The sequence below is a fragment of the Engraulis encrasicolus genome, chromosome 14, assembly GCF_034702125.1.
Source record: "Engraulis encrasicolus isolate BLACKSEA-1 chromosome 14, IST_EnEncr_1.0, whole genome shotgun sequence".
Lineage (NCBI taxonomy): Eukaryota > Metazoa > Chordata > Actinopteri > Clupeiformes > Engraulidae > Engraulis > Engraulis encrasicolus.
In genome coordinates, this window is record NC_085870.1 from 29,566,603 (window position 1) to 29,581,491 (window position 14,889).

A 14,889-nucleotide genomic window follows, 5' to 3' on the forward strand; every position below is an offset into this window, starting at 1 on the left:
ATATTTACATTGTCCTAGTATGACATTCCCCCCACCAACCTGGTGGGTCCGGAGTCATACATGGAGACAACACCAGTTCACGTATGAAAAGTGTAAATTACCAAATCCTCATGAATACTTAGAAATTGATGGTAAAATATCCATGACAAAGATAACACTTTTGAATGGGCAGCATAGAGTCTGGAAACTACTAACTAAAAATTGCATATTCTGGAGTTACATTAACACTGTTTATTTTTCTAACTGCTGCCAGTGTCATATGGGGGCTGTAGCCTACATGATGAAGGCTGTGAAGGTGACTGATGAGTTCAGCTGCACTTGCTTGTGAAAGAAAAACATAAACGGACACACAAGCCCACGGATGCATGACAGTCTGACATGAGGCACAAACCCAGCAAGCAAATATTTCCTTGCACATGCCTGACCGAAGAGCGGTGTGTGTGAAACAGCACACCCAACCCATCGGCCATCATCGCATCTTTAAGCAGCATTCCGATCTGCAGGAGCAAGCACGAGGCAGCCAACCGACCCTACAGCACAGGCAAGCAGAGGCAGGTGCCCCCAGCATGACATCATGCTTTGTGTGTCGTTTGTGTGTGTGTGTGTGTGTGTGTGTGTGTGTGTGTGTGTGTGTGTGTGTGTGTGTGTGTGTGTGTGTGTGTGTGTGTGTGTGTGTGTGTGTGTGTGTGTGTGAGAGAGAGAGAGAGAGAGAGAGAGAGAGAGAGAGAGAGAGAGAGAGAGAGAGAGAGAGAGAGAGAGAGAGAGAGAGACAGAGACAGAGAGAGACAGAGACAGAGAGAGACAGACAGACTATTTTGCTTCAGGCTGAGGTTTATTCTGAAAGAGGCTCAAGTTTAAGGTAAAAAAACTACAGTACAGTACAGTTACAGTAGGCTATATGCTACAAATAAGTTACTCAGCAGGCCTTCCACATTCTCCTATAGTAGTGGTTTTGTTGTCTCTAAATCAACCAGGAAACATGTGGGTGTCCTGTGTTTGTCATTGGGGAAACATTTCAAATGAAATAGCACTCCCTGCTGGATACAGTCCTTTATAGCACTGAATGACAAAAACTTAAAAATGGAAAAGAAAACAAAAAACAATATACATTGTTAATTCTGTTTAATTGTTTGGTTTTGTTGTTTGAATATAAACCATAGTCCACATAGCAGGGCCAATATAATGCTGTTAAGATGGATGGGGACAAGACAAAGGAGGACACTTAAACATAGCCTAATTACCACTGATTCTTGAGAAATGTGGCTAAAACAGGTGTAAGGTCTTGGCTGTGCAACAATGTGTTGAATGACATCTGACGGTGGTGACAAAAAACTACTTGTTTACATAATTTGCATAGCTGGTTCACATTAGCCATTTTGTTTTCCCTCTGTTTTTAGGTAGCCTACTTCATGTCTCTTCTCAAAAGGTATATATTAATTAACTTTAATCTAATATAATACTAGTATACAAACTGACAGTGTTGACAGGTTATTGTTATGGCAATGTCCGAACCAATCAACAAATTTAAGAGAAAATAGTTAATTTACAGAAGCTTCAGTAATGGTGAAGTGTAGAGCTTAAGTCTTGAAAAGGGGTCCTCAGTAATGACAATGACCTTGTATATGCCTGAAGTTATTGTCATTTAAAGGTGCACTGTGTAAAATGTTCAGTTGTTTATTTCCAGAATTCATGTTACCCATTCACTAATGTTAACTTTTTCATGAATACTTACCACCACCATCAAATTATAAGTAGGCCTATTCATTATGACTGGGAAAATTGCACTTTTCATACATGAAAAAGGGGATCTTCTCCATGGTCCGCCATTTTGATATTTTTTTTGCTGAAAAAATTACTGTACTCTGGCCATACTAGTAAATATTAGTTTATTACTTTGTAAATATTCATGAAAATATCATATTTGGCAATAGACAGCACAGTTTCAATGAGTTGCAGAGTTGCAGTAGGCCCTACCTATTTTGGCCACATCCTACACAGTGCAGCTTTAAAAAAATATCTGACGGTGGTGACAAGTATGGGACATATTTTGAGCAATCAGAAAATAATAGTAAATATTGTTTCAAACTCACTATTTGCAGTTCTGTAGAATATGTTCTTTCACGTAATGGTGAAAGGTGACAATTTCACCAGTGAGTTTTTATTTATTTTTAGTCAACGGAAATGATGATGTTTGTCTTTAGACAGCAGGTTTTGCAAGGTGTGGGCAGGTTTACAGCAATGAAAAATAATAAAATAAAATTAAATATTTCAAACAACTGTACATTTGTGTAGCATATCCCTTGATCAATAGCTGGATTTATTTTGTTCACAAAAATGTAGGCCTAATGATTTTCAACAGAATTAGCATTTTTATAGCTGGGACATGTTTTTGCCAAACTTTCAAGAAATAAAAAGTACTTAATTGCAGTAAATGTCGTAAATGTAAGTTACTTTCCACTCCTGGTTATGTTACAAGGTACATTATAGAAAATGTATGGTAATAGCATGGGAGAGCATACATGGCCCCTCAGCCCTATTTATTGTTCTTGGTCAGCGCTGCCCAAAAATAAAGGTGAGAGATGTGATGGGCTAGTCAATATTGACTGGGAGATCACAACTCCAACAGCACATCATGCAACACGTCATCACAGGTTTGTAAGAATGACAGAATAAGTTACACCACACGTCAGGTAAAGGAATAAACTTTTAAATATCTGAGACAAAAGAAAATTAATGACTTGATTTGATTTAAGAATTAGGTAAGTATGTAATATGTACATTTAGGTTGTCAAAGGGAAATTGTCGGATTATTGAGAAGTCGGAATAACGGAGCTTCAGAGAAATCAGAGTCACATGGGGTCACATGGGGTCATGCAGAGCATGTCAAGACAAAAAACACTCTAATGAATAACAAGGACAAAAGCGCTGTCATTCAACGGCTGCTCAATCAGATGTACTGTGGTTTATGTTAACTGGATTATATCAACTACTATGGATTATTATGAAACTAAGTATGTGCATTATTGCAGTCATTGCAGATTCCAGAGGCCTGTTGGGCCATAAAGTAGGCAGAGGTCCTGGTCTGCATCCAAAGCGAATATTCCCACAGCCTATACTCTTTCAAAGTTTGCATTGATGTCAGTCATATGTCAGCCAAGCCAGGTGTAGGGAACCATTCCTTTGCAGACTAGAATGTCATTCAACCCATCGATGTTGGATGCTGTATACGCAACATTGGCCCAGGTGCCTGAAGCTTCATGGATTAAATTAGATTAAAATGTGGGTATGTTACGGCTTAATGAACACATTCTTATAAGATGAGGGTCCTAGTTTTTAAATGCAATGTATTTCATGTTTTATGTGCTTCGGAGGCTGTGATATTTAGTTTTTTACAGGCTGAGGGCACCTTTTCCCAAAAAGGGCTCAGGGATTTGATAGGTGTTTTTTTGCAGGTGCCTTAGGCATCAATGGGCAAACCTAGAATATACAGTCGCATTTAAGTGACTTTGAGAAACACCCCTGTGAAAAGATTCACTGCATTTATACATGTTATTATGAATTTATAACCTCATCTTAGTTTTCTTAAAGGAACAGACCACCCTTTTTTGATTTTCACATATTTGCAGTATTTCCAAGCATTATTTATGAATGTGCATATAATTTTCGTCTATGTTTTTGCATTGCCCCGTTTAACAGCATAGCCACATTAGGCATAGCAATGCAAGTCTATGGTACAAAATAAACCACAATCAAATGTACTTATAAACCATTTTAAAATTAATGTAAAATTCACCAGAGTGTAAAACGGCAATTTAATTCCGTCCAGTGACCACTTGTGGCTTGATGCTAAAGATACCAGTTACTTCCAGTGATTATGCTAAGCTATGCTAATAATTCTGATCCAATAAATCTAAGTACTGAAAACACTGAGACGAAAATTATATGCACATTCATGAATAATGTTGGGAAATACTACAAATATGTGAAAATCAAAAAAGGGTGGTCTGTTCCTTTAACCTTTTACTATTCCTATATTATGTTCTCAATCTATTCTCATGATTTGGCTGGGGAAGTCCCCATATAGTGACATGTTCTTGTATGTAAGCTTTTCTGTAATGGGCCACGGGACCCTCATTATTGGAAACATGTGCATCTACTTGGTGTGGCTGCTGAACAACAAATATGAAATTGCATACTTTGGACAACAAGACAATGGACTGCGTCTGGCCATGAGGGACCCCACATGCGCAGAAGACGCACACACCATGGACTGTGGGGTTGGGGAATGGTTAAATAGAATTGCTGTCTGTATCTACTTCAGGACTTATTGAGTGGAAGACTTCATGTCTCCACGCAATAATAGTCCGGCAGCCAAAAGCCAAATATCAGCCGAACCCAGTTTCGTCTGATAAAGTTTTTTTCTTTGCAGTTTGTGGTTGCCTAAGGTGTACCTATTAAGATTCCAGACGATGCCTGGTGATATCCCTTGAGCATTTTCAGATATTGAGCCTTTTATGCTTGATGTGCTGCAGCCATAGATTACAACAGTATTTGGCTCCCAATTCATGTTATACTGACCAAATACCCTATACCATACTTATTTTGTGTTTGTTTACATGGTGGGATGTGTATAAGAACAGGTGGTGAGGTATGGACATCAGTGGGGGTGGGGTCATGCATGTTTGGGGGCGGGGCATTCACCCAAAAAGCCTGATTTTCCAAGTCGGAGACACAAAGGCCAACATTTCGCCAAACGTGGCTTTATATCTCATAGTGGGTTGTTTGGTTTTGCTGTTTGTAGTTGTCCAACACTTACCCATCAGGATAAGAGTGGGTGATGTGCCAATTTCAGATATTAACCCTTTCATGTTGATTTCGCTGCAGCCATAGCCCACAAGCTTTTGACAGCTTCAAACTGCATTATCACCATAGAGCATTCTGGGTGGTAGGCCTGCCACATCAAAGTGGAGAAAGTGTCCTCGTACCAAATACATTTTAGACAATTACATAACTAGCTGTTTGTCAAGCAGAAATATGTAACATTTAGGCGAATATTGGTGGTGTCAGCTTAGACATACCCAGAAAGGATTACCGGTACTAATTCAACACAGAATTTCACCATTTCATACATTGCTATTTACTCTTCCTGTGCTGTTGTAACACAAAATAAAAATTGTAAGTAATAATTACATAATTTTTGGCTGATTATTTGTTTGCCTACAAAGTACATAATTTGGTCGTATTAACATGGAAAGAGATAAAATTAAAAATGTAAATCCACAAAATGACATTGTAATTGACCTTTTACCAGCCTTATATCAGGGTGTGACACTGTGGCATCCTATTTTGGTATTGGTAAAGGCTCTGTTATCAAGACCCTAAAAGCTGGATATCACTTTACATCAATTGGTAATGTGCTGGCACCATTCCAACAACTTTCCAGTGAGGCCACTAACTTTGTGTCGGCATGTTATGGCATTCCAGACAGTATCAGCATGTCACATACAAGGTAGGTGGTATGGCGAAAAAAGAATGGGAAAGGTAATTTATCTTCACCTAACCTGGCTGCTCTTCCACCAACAACAGAGGCATTTCTTGAGAATGTGAAAAGGGCTCCTTTTCAAGCAATATTGTGGAGGACATTGGTTCACACTCCACCTGAACTATCTCCTGAAGCATTTGGATGGAAGAAAGACCCATGCATCAAAGCACTGATACCAATAAGTGTTCCAGAAAAGGTCAAAGTGGCACCAGACTACATTTTACAGATGATCAGATGTGGTTGCAAGAGTAAAAGCCCCTGCAATTCTAAGAAATGTAGCTGTGCTGTAAACAGTGTGCCTTGCACCATTTTCTGTGCATGTTTTCGGCTGGGATGCTGCCGAACCAATGTTGTGTGAGCTTTACTGTGTGTGTGTGCGTGTGCGTGTGCGTGTGCGTGTAGTGTATATAATGTAGGCTATAGGTGTTTTAGGTGTTAAGGACTCTGTATGTTGTATAGGTGTAGACAGGTCTCTCTCTCTCTCTCTCTCTGAGCGTGCGGTACTGTATGTTGCAGTGTATATAGGTCTTTCTGTGTAAATTTAAATGCATGTACAGATCTTATTTGATGGCTTTATGGATTTAAGTGATCATTCAATACCAGTCTGGATACACTGGATGTATGTCATTTCTTTACTCATCTTTTGGAACAGCCAACGACTGCTCACCAGTTACCCCCACACTCTGTTGTTCTTTTTTTTTTATGTTGGCTATTTGTGGTAGGCTACCTACCGGCGATGTTGTCATGTATGTTGTCATGATGTGATGTTATGCAGGATCTCATAATGCACAATCCGTTCCATACTTTACAGTCTTATTCTAAGCAATGTTGTGAATGCTTTTACTGAGGCATTTGTTGATTTGTCATTCATGACCTGATTTATATAACTGAATGCATAAAAATAGGCCGAAATCGCATTTTTTAAGGTTATTAGCAGTATTTTCTCTGTACCTGGATAACAAAAGGACACAATTAACCAGAGTAAATATTCTTGTATGTAGGATATTAACAAAATAAAAAAGGAATTTTGAAGCTGGCATTTTCAGGTGGTCAGATTCATTGCATCAAAATATAATGCAAATTAGTGCATATTTAATTAGATAATAGTCTAATTAGCATATTTAAACATAAAATATAGAAAACTTGTAATACATTTTTTTCTCCAATTCATACGAGTAATCATCTGATAAAGTTTCATATGGATATCTGCAAGTTAAAAAAAATACCCTATTCACCTACAGTGTCTCGTCTTATTTGTGGGATTGCTGTTATGAAAGGGTTAATTATTACCCCATATTGGGTTTGTTTCAATAAGGGCAGTGTTAAGGCAGTCCAATGTGAATGTTTTTCAGGTAATATAAGCAATTTGGTACATTTTGTAACATTATTCACAGTAATGTTAGGTGTCTTTAGTTTTTTGTCATAATTTGCATTTATGGGACAATAAAGGCTCAAAATCTGAAAATGCTCAAGTGATATCACCGGGCATCGTCTGAAATCTTGAAGACTTGCCTAAAATCTATCAGATAAAGCAAAAAAAAGAACTTTATCAAAGAAATCTGGGTTCAACCCCACGGCTCCCGGACTATGACTACTCCGGCCGCTAAACAATAAAATCTGCTCACAGATTTTAAATGCTACCTAAATTTTTCTTGTGTAGGCTTTCTTTCAGTTAGGTCAACTTTGATAAGGTGATACAGTAATTTTATTCACACCCCTTTGAGAATCCCATAATGAAAAGTACGGTACAAAAGGAAATGTTGCCTTAAATTGTCCCGTTTAAGTTTAAAAACGTTAGCAACCGGTCTCTGATCTTTGCCAGGAGCTATTGACCTTGTTGTCTCCGAATCTTGGCCAAACTAGAAAAATCAGATTCCAGTTTGTCATAGGATCCACTGAGAACATCCTGCCATCTGTATTTCTCAAGTTGTTTTTCAGAAACGGTGAGTCTGGAGAGACATGGTTCAGTCACTGTGTATTAGTTCAGTTTCTGTGTAATCCAAAACAAGCACACTTGCTGATTTTTTCGCTGTTGATTGATGTTGATGATGATTACATATTAATATTTTCATAGCCTCATAATGCGTACTGTTCCACTGGTGGAACACTGTAATAGTAATGGAAAAAAATAATAATTCCATAGAAATGTTCATGACACGAAAGCCATTACAATCTTTTGCCATAACTACTTGACCTATTTATTTACATCCAGGTAAGTAACCTCTCCTTGACTGACATACCTCCAAAACCCTGGACGACAGGATGAGCAGGTTCCATGCTATATAAGCCTCCTTCGGTCTTCTCTCTGTCCACAAACAACAAAACAAACTACATTATTTGTTATTTCAGTATCAGATATTTAAGTGCTAAGATTTTTTTTTCCTTTAGTTAAGCATGTCACAAGTTTTTCTGCTGATGGTCCTTGCACTCTCTTCTAGCCTCAGTCAAGGTAAGCTGCCGTGAAAAATCTAATCTCTTTTAACTGCCTTTATTATCTTTTAAAATATAAAATTCTCAAAATTGTATGAAGGGTGGCCAGAAGACGGCCAATAACGTACATTTCACATTCACATTTGCCATAACATTTTACTTAAATTGGGTCAAACAATTTTAAAGCCATTCAATCGAGTTATGGACAGTCAGTTTTGTGAATCCCCAGTGAAAATGTAAAGGTTAAAGGAACCTTAAAGGTTCTTCATCTCTCTCATGGGGGGACCTCTAAGTAAGTGGAAGCAGAGAGAGGTTTCATAGAGAAAAATTCTTCCTCGATTGCTAATCAAAGGGTTCCTCAAAGACCATTTGGGTGTCTGGATGTTCAAGAAAAACTAAAGAGTCTGTCCAAGAACCAATTGTCACACATAGGCCTACGTATGTTCCTCAGTGGCAAATTGAAGTTTATTCTGGGAACTTTTAATTACTGTGTAACCTGGACACTTTTCCACACACAGAGCTTGATGTTATTGATGCTATAACCAATGGCAATTACCAACTGGAGACGACCCTAGGGAAACTTCATATTCTTGGATCTAGCTGCAAAGACATCCAACAGAGATATGGTGTCCGGGAAGGTGAGTCCCTTTATTTAAGTGCAAGGCCTAATTTTTATAGCAGGTAAGAATCCTGAGATTTTAAAAAAACAAACACTGCAACATTTCCCTGCAACAACTGAGGGGACGTCTTTGAATAGGCCATTACAACCAACTAATTATGATTAGCTAATTGAGAACTAGTTGGATAATGTCTGGGTTAATCACTAAATCCCATTTTAAACCTCTGCACTGAATCGATTTCTCTCTGTGTCTTTATTAGTAAAATAGTAATGGCATTAGTAAAATAGTAATAGATGGTAATGGTGCCACCATTGTAGTCCTGCATGATAGATTAACTTAAAAAAAAACAAAATACAAAGATGTTTCCAGATACCATTCCATGTCTGACATGTTTGAAATCTCTCAGATGGTCTCTACTTCATCATCACGACCAACGGGGTGGTCTACCAGACCTTCTGTGACATGACCACAGCTGGTGGTGGTTGGACACTGGTAGCCAGCGTGCATGAGAACAACATGTATGGGAAGTGCACTGCAGGGGACAGGTGGTCAAGCCAGCAGGGGAACAACGCTAACAACCCTGATGGAGATGGGACGTGGGCCAACCTGAAAACCTTTGGAACTCCAGAGGGAGCAACCTCTGATGACTACAAGGTCAAATATTTACATTTAGTACAGGCACGGCACGGGCAACTTTGATGATAAAGATGGCCGCATTTTTCATTGCTGCCATTGGAGGGCCGAATCATCACAGATCTAATTGGTGAAGTTGTTTACTCTCCAGTGAACTATCATTATTATTATTGTTATTATTATTATCATCATCATTATTATCTTTACTATTGTTGTTGTTGTTATTAATTATGTTTTATCTATGTGCCACGCTGAGTGAGGAAGTGGACCGCATGTGGCCCCCTGCCCTCCATTTGCCCATACCTGATGTAGTAGATTCAACATCATGCCAACACTGAATCGGGGTAGAATGGTGAATGATTAGATTCATGCTTGAAGTATGTATAGTGTGCATGCACTGCACTGATTAAATTGAATGCTGGAATGGAGACTGAATAGTTGCTGCTGAATTGTTTGTTTTCCGCAGAATCCCGGTTACTATGATATAGTGGGCGAGGACGTGTCTATATGGCATGTACCAAATGACACACCGGTGAAAAAGTGGAGCTGTGATTCCATTCTACAGTATCACACAGCGACCAAATTTCTTACAGGCCACGGAGGAAACCTCTTAAACCTCTACAAGGTAAAAAAAAAAATGGCCTGCAACATGTGCAGGTCATGCTCCCTGTGATATTACACTGATACTCATGCTAAAAGCAGGTATGGGTGTGACCATTGATTTTATGGACATAACATGAGTATAGCAACATGAACCAACATAACATTTGTTTTGCTATTGTGTTACTTATCACCATCACTACTATCATTTGTTTTGTTAGCGTCTCCCAGTAAGGTACAATGCTGGAAGATGTCCATCCAACCATGGACCATCTATTCCAATTGTGTATGACAAAGGAGATGCTGAGACCACCAAAAACTTGTATGGCCCAAATGCTAGAGGTACATGATTCTCAAATATTTTAAATCAACCAGATAGGCCTACTGATTAAGTAAAACTTTTTAAAACTTTTTTTATTCCGGCATTTTTCCTGTTGATAATAGTAATAATAATAATAATAATAATAATAGTAATAATAATACTAGTAATAATAATAATAATAATAAAACAATTGCTCTTATTTATTATTATTTATTAATTTATATTCATTTATGTAGTCGTAGTAGTAGTAGTCGTAATACAGTCGTACAGTTGGCCTAGTAGCCTACAGTACAGTAGTAAAAGCAGTAGTATTGAAATAATAATACAGTGGATGTCAGAGTAATCATTCACATCTACACATTTGTGTTGTTTTTACAGGCCAATTCGTTCCAGGCTACATCACTTTCCGAGTGTTCAACTATGAGAGGGGAGCGATGGCTCTGTGCTCCGGTACCAAACCTGTTCGCTGCCACACTGAGCATGTAAGAATCACCACACCCTCCTCCGAGGCGTCAATGACAGGAGAGATGGATGTATTAGCATGTGATTAGTAGACGATGCACTGACAACGCAATAGTTCAGGGTTTGGGAAGACAGTGAAATAGTTTGGGTATTGGGACGGATGATGGTGCACGGTTGGTGAATGGTGGCATAACTACATAATATATGAGAGATGAGGCTGTGTGTGTTGTGTATGTGGGGGGGAGAGGGAATTAAAACATCACTGGAGGGTTAGGTGGAATGAGGGGACATGACAAGGGGACATAAGATGTAATGGGTTTCACCCATAAGACTTAATGAGTGAACCAAACACCCTTCAAAATCACTGTGTTCTTTGAAATCTCAGGCAGTGTTGCCAGATTCTGCTTAGGATGTCCATGTGCGGGTAAAAACGGGAAAAATTGGCCATTTGGGGTTTTTTTCTGCAGTTTTATGCCCATAGTAATCCATGCAATTTTTTGAAATTGGGCGGAATTCAGCGCCTCTTGGCGGTTTCTGAGTACCTTTTGGGCAGGATTTGATCAGACACATCTGGCAACACTGATCTCAGGCCTAAAGTGTGCACTAACCATTCTACAGACATGTTGATAACAATCCAAGATACATGTACTGTAACCTATATATATAACATTATGCATTGTGTCCTTTGTGTTTGCGTTGTGTCATTTCCTCTGGCAGTTCTGCATTGGTGGTGGAGGCTACTTCCCAGAGGGAAATCCTCGCCAGTGTGGTGACTTCCCAGGCTTCGACTGGAATGGCTATGGAACCAATCGAGATTGGAGTGCATCCAAAGCAGTGTCCGAGGCAGCAGTCTTGATCTTCTACCGCTGAGTCTCCACTATGATTCACAGATGAAACAGGGGACAGACCTTTGACCTTATGACTTTCATGTGTGCTGATCAAATGTGTATGTACACCAGGGGCTCTGCCAGAAATGTTGGGCCCTATGAAAGATTCGAATTTTGGGGCCCCTTAAGGAGCCCCTCTCAGTGCTTGGGCCCCCTTAAGGGCCCCTATCAGTGCTTGGGCCCTTAGAATCTGTACCACTTTCGCCCCCCTAGCGGCCCCCATGATGTACACTCTGTAAAAACAAGAGGTATATTATTGCCATATTATTGCCATATGCCATTATATGTATAAAGTACATGCGCTGGGAATTTTTAATCAGGACTTGACAAAATATTCCACATAGGCCTACTGTAACCACATGCGCAAAACTGCAGCTTTACAGATTATTTCCCGCATCTTGGCTGCATCTTCTATCTTCAGAGAGACATAAACAGACAGAACCTGGGAGTTTTTCACAGTTTTCTGTTCCTCTGAGAAGTTAAAGGTTCTCCCACAATGCAAGTAAAGGTTCTTTGGGGAACCGTAATAGTACAGTGTATGATGTGTATAGTAATTCTTGGTTTTAAAGCATTTATTGATCATTGGTTTTAAAAAAGTTAACCCTTTCTTAGTGATTAGTTAGGGAGTATCTTTTTCATCACTTAAACAAGAATGTGGTTTGTGTTCTCTATATTGCTTGGTGTGCTTATTTTTATACTGATGCCAAATAAAGACAGTCTGCTTTACACCCATGTATTAACTGTTTTCCCCCATCCTCTTGTTTCTCTGTAGATATATGTTGATTGAACCGTGTAGCACAGATTAAGTGTTGTGTGATTTCTCAAGTCAAGTCAAGTCAAGTCAAGTAGGTTTTATTGTCAATTTCTTTACATGCACTGGTCATACAAAGAATTTGAAATTACATTTCTTGCTTTCCCATACAGACATAGACTAATCTAGGTAAGGACATAGACAGTATAGACATAGACAGTACTTATACATGGACTTAAGACAGTATGGACATAGACAGTGCTCATACAGACATTTAAAGTGCAAGACTGGACAACAGAAGACTTGTAGAGGACATACATTAAGAGGTATTTGTTGTGCTTTTTTTTTTGTGTGATTATCTAGAAATCAAATGTCAAACCTCACACATTAACAAACTGACAATTTAACACATTTTGTAGTCAAATATAGTTTAATGTTGATGTATGATTGAGGTTGTGTGTGGTTTTAAAGGCTAAAGCCCTATACTTGAAGGCATTATTATTGTTGACAGTAAAGTCAAGGAAGTAGACCATTCTTTGTAGACTAGAATTTCTTTTGATACTGTTGTCAGTACTCTTTTTGATCACACCCGGTCCTCTCGAGCTCTCCATCAGTCATTACACCTACACAGCTGTAACTTCTCAGGACTCATTAGATAACTGTAAGACGAGGGCTGTGTTTCTGAAAAAATCTGAAGTAATGCTTAATCCGTATATGTAAGTATGAGGGGCCTCCTGGGCAATCACATCACTAAAAGTTTATGCATACAATAATTTAATAGGCCTACATACAATATTTTGTCCCGCACATGCAAGTAAAATGCTTGCGCAAAGTGCATGAGTTAAAACAGTGTAGGCCTATGTGCAAACTTTTAGTAATGATGTGAGACCTATTTCTGATATATTGCGGGGCACCTAAAGGTAAGTTCAAACGTTTTTTTGGGAAACGCAGCTCGATAAAGGTGGCACAGTGGTGATTTCTTATAGGAAAAGATGCTGGATTGTTTTGTCTGTGTTCTTATTATTTGAAAAGCAACTTCTTAACATCCATCTCAACAACATCTGACGACTGATGTAAGGAGTTTCAAAATTCAAATGACTTGTAGGGACCCCTGGTGGGAATTTTAATGAACTGCAGCAAAATGTTCTCAGAAGGCATCAAGTTGTAAGCTATGAATGAAAAGTGTACTTAAAGAAAACAAAACTGCCACATTGGCCTACATTTCAGCAACAATTTCAGGAACAATATGCATACAGGGTTTGTAAACACTGCAAATGTGTAAAGTACAAAAGTGTAGGATAATGATTACCCATGTAGGTCCTACAGGTAGAACCAGTAGTAAATCTCACTTTTAAATAATTCTTTTTCAGAATGTGTACTTAAATTAGACTGATTACGAATGTGATAAAAGTATGCAAAATTCAATGGATTTTATTTCTCATGCAGATCTATTCTCATGCAAAGTCATGCAGAGTTAAATTAACAAGATGACCTTAATCAGATTACATTTAATTATAATTATTATAGGCCTAATTATTATAATTACTATTATTATTATTATCATTATTTCATTTTCCTGTCCATGTACACAGACACACAACACTCTACAAACGCTACTACAACAGTGTTTTTTTCCCTGCACACCTCCTTGTGTACTTGTCCAAATCTCCGCTTAGGCTATGCACAGTTGTTTTGAAAGTAAAACAGTAAGCATAATGGCAACAGAAGTAATACACATTATACCATGATGGATGAGTATCAGTGCACTGCACAGTGTGTGTATTCAGCTCTTAGAGTGTACTGGGACCAAATACTATCTAGATGGTGATAAATACACTCTAAATGTTGAAATAACACTGCCGTTTTTTCTGTGTGATCTTTGCAAGAAAGAAGGTGATCAATCACTGTAATCCACTTATGGTTGCCTTTCACCTCCTCATAATGAACCCATCATGTGACGTTCAACAGCAACTGATAACCTATTCAACCCAATTCAGTCTTTTTACTTAAGGGACAAGTAACCAAACATAACCTAAAGAGCATGTAACTACAATTAGTCACTGATGTGTTAAAAAAAATGTTTGAAAGAGAGACAAGTAAACAGAAAGGCATTAAAGAAACAATAAACATATCAATTATTGATAGGCTATGTCAGACAAAAGATGAAGAACAGGTTGGCCTAAATGGCATTTTAAAGAAGGAAACTAAATGCAAAAATGAAACCATATGTATTATTATTATTATTATTATTATTATTATTATTATTATTATTATTATTATTATTATTATTATTATTATGTCTACAATTGTTTGGACACATTCTTCTTCTCCCTCACAAGGCTATAGCAGAACTGCCAAAACTGCCCTTCCCGATTCTCCAAAAGTGCTGCATGTGCATTGTGCAGGCGCAATTGTTATGTAGCCTACTACCACCAGATGGAGATCTTCCATCGCAGTCTCTCCCTCTCTCTCTTTGTTATTTTTATTTTTATTTTACCTCTGCCAAGGAGGTTATGTTTTCGGTCTGATTGGTTTGTCCGTCTGTCTGTTTGTCTGTCTGTCAGCATTAAAACTAAGAAAATGAACAGAATTGGATGAAACTTTGTCGACTTCGTTGGAAAGTAACAAAAGGAACAAGTGAT

The 14,889-nt window shown here is 38.3% G+C and overlaps 1 protein-coding gene across 1 annotated transcript; it reads left to right on the forward strand.

Annotated features, from left to right (window-relative positions):
* Positions 1-8,173: 8,173 nt before the first annotated feature.
* Positions 8,174-11,547, forward strand: LOC134463449 (intelectin-like). Its single transcript, XM_063216646.1, has 7 exons — positions 8,174-8,180; positions 8,491-8,610; positions 8,999-9,246; positions 9,692-9,850; positions 10,047-10,167; positions 10,526-10,629; positions 11,327-11,547. Exons 1-7 carry the CDS (start codon positions 8,174-8,176, stop codon positions 11,477-11,479), a joined length of 912 nt encoding a protein of 303 aa, XP_063072716.1. The 3' UTR covers positions 11,480-11,547.
* The last annotated feature ends 3,342 nt before the right edge of the window (positions 11,548-14,889 follow it).

Coding starts and splice junctions, on each gene's coding strand:
- LOC134463449 (XM_063216646.1), top strand. Junction 9,247..9,691: donor CAACCTCTGATGACTACAAG/GTCAAATATTTA, acceptor TGTTTTCCGCAG/AATCCCGGTTACTATGATAT. Junction 10,168..10,525: donor GTATGGCCCAAATGCTAGAG/GTACATGATTCT, acceptor TTGTTTTTACAG/GCCAATTCGTTCCAGGCTAC.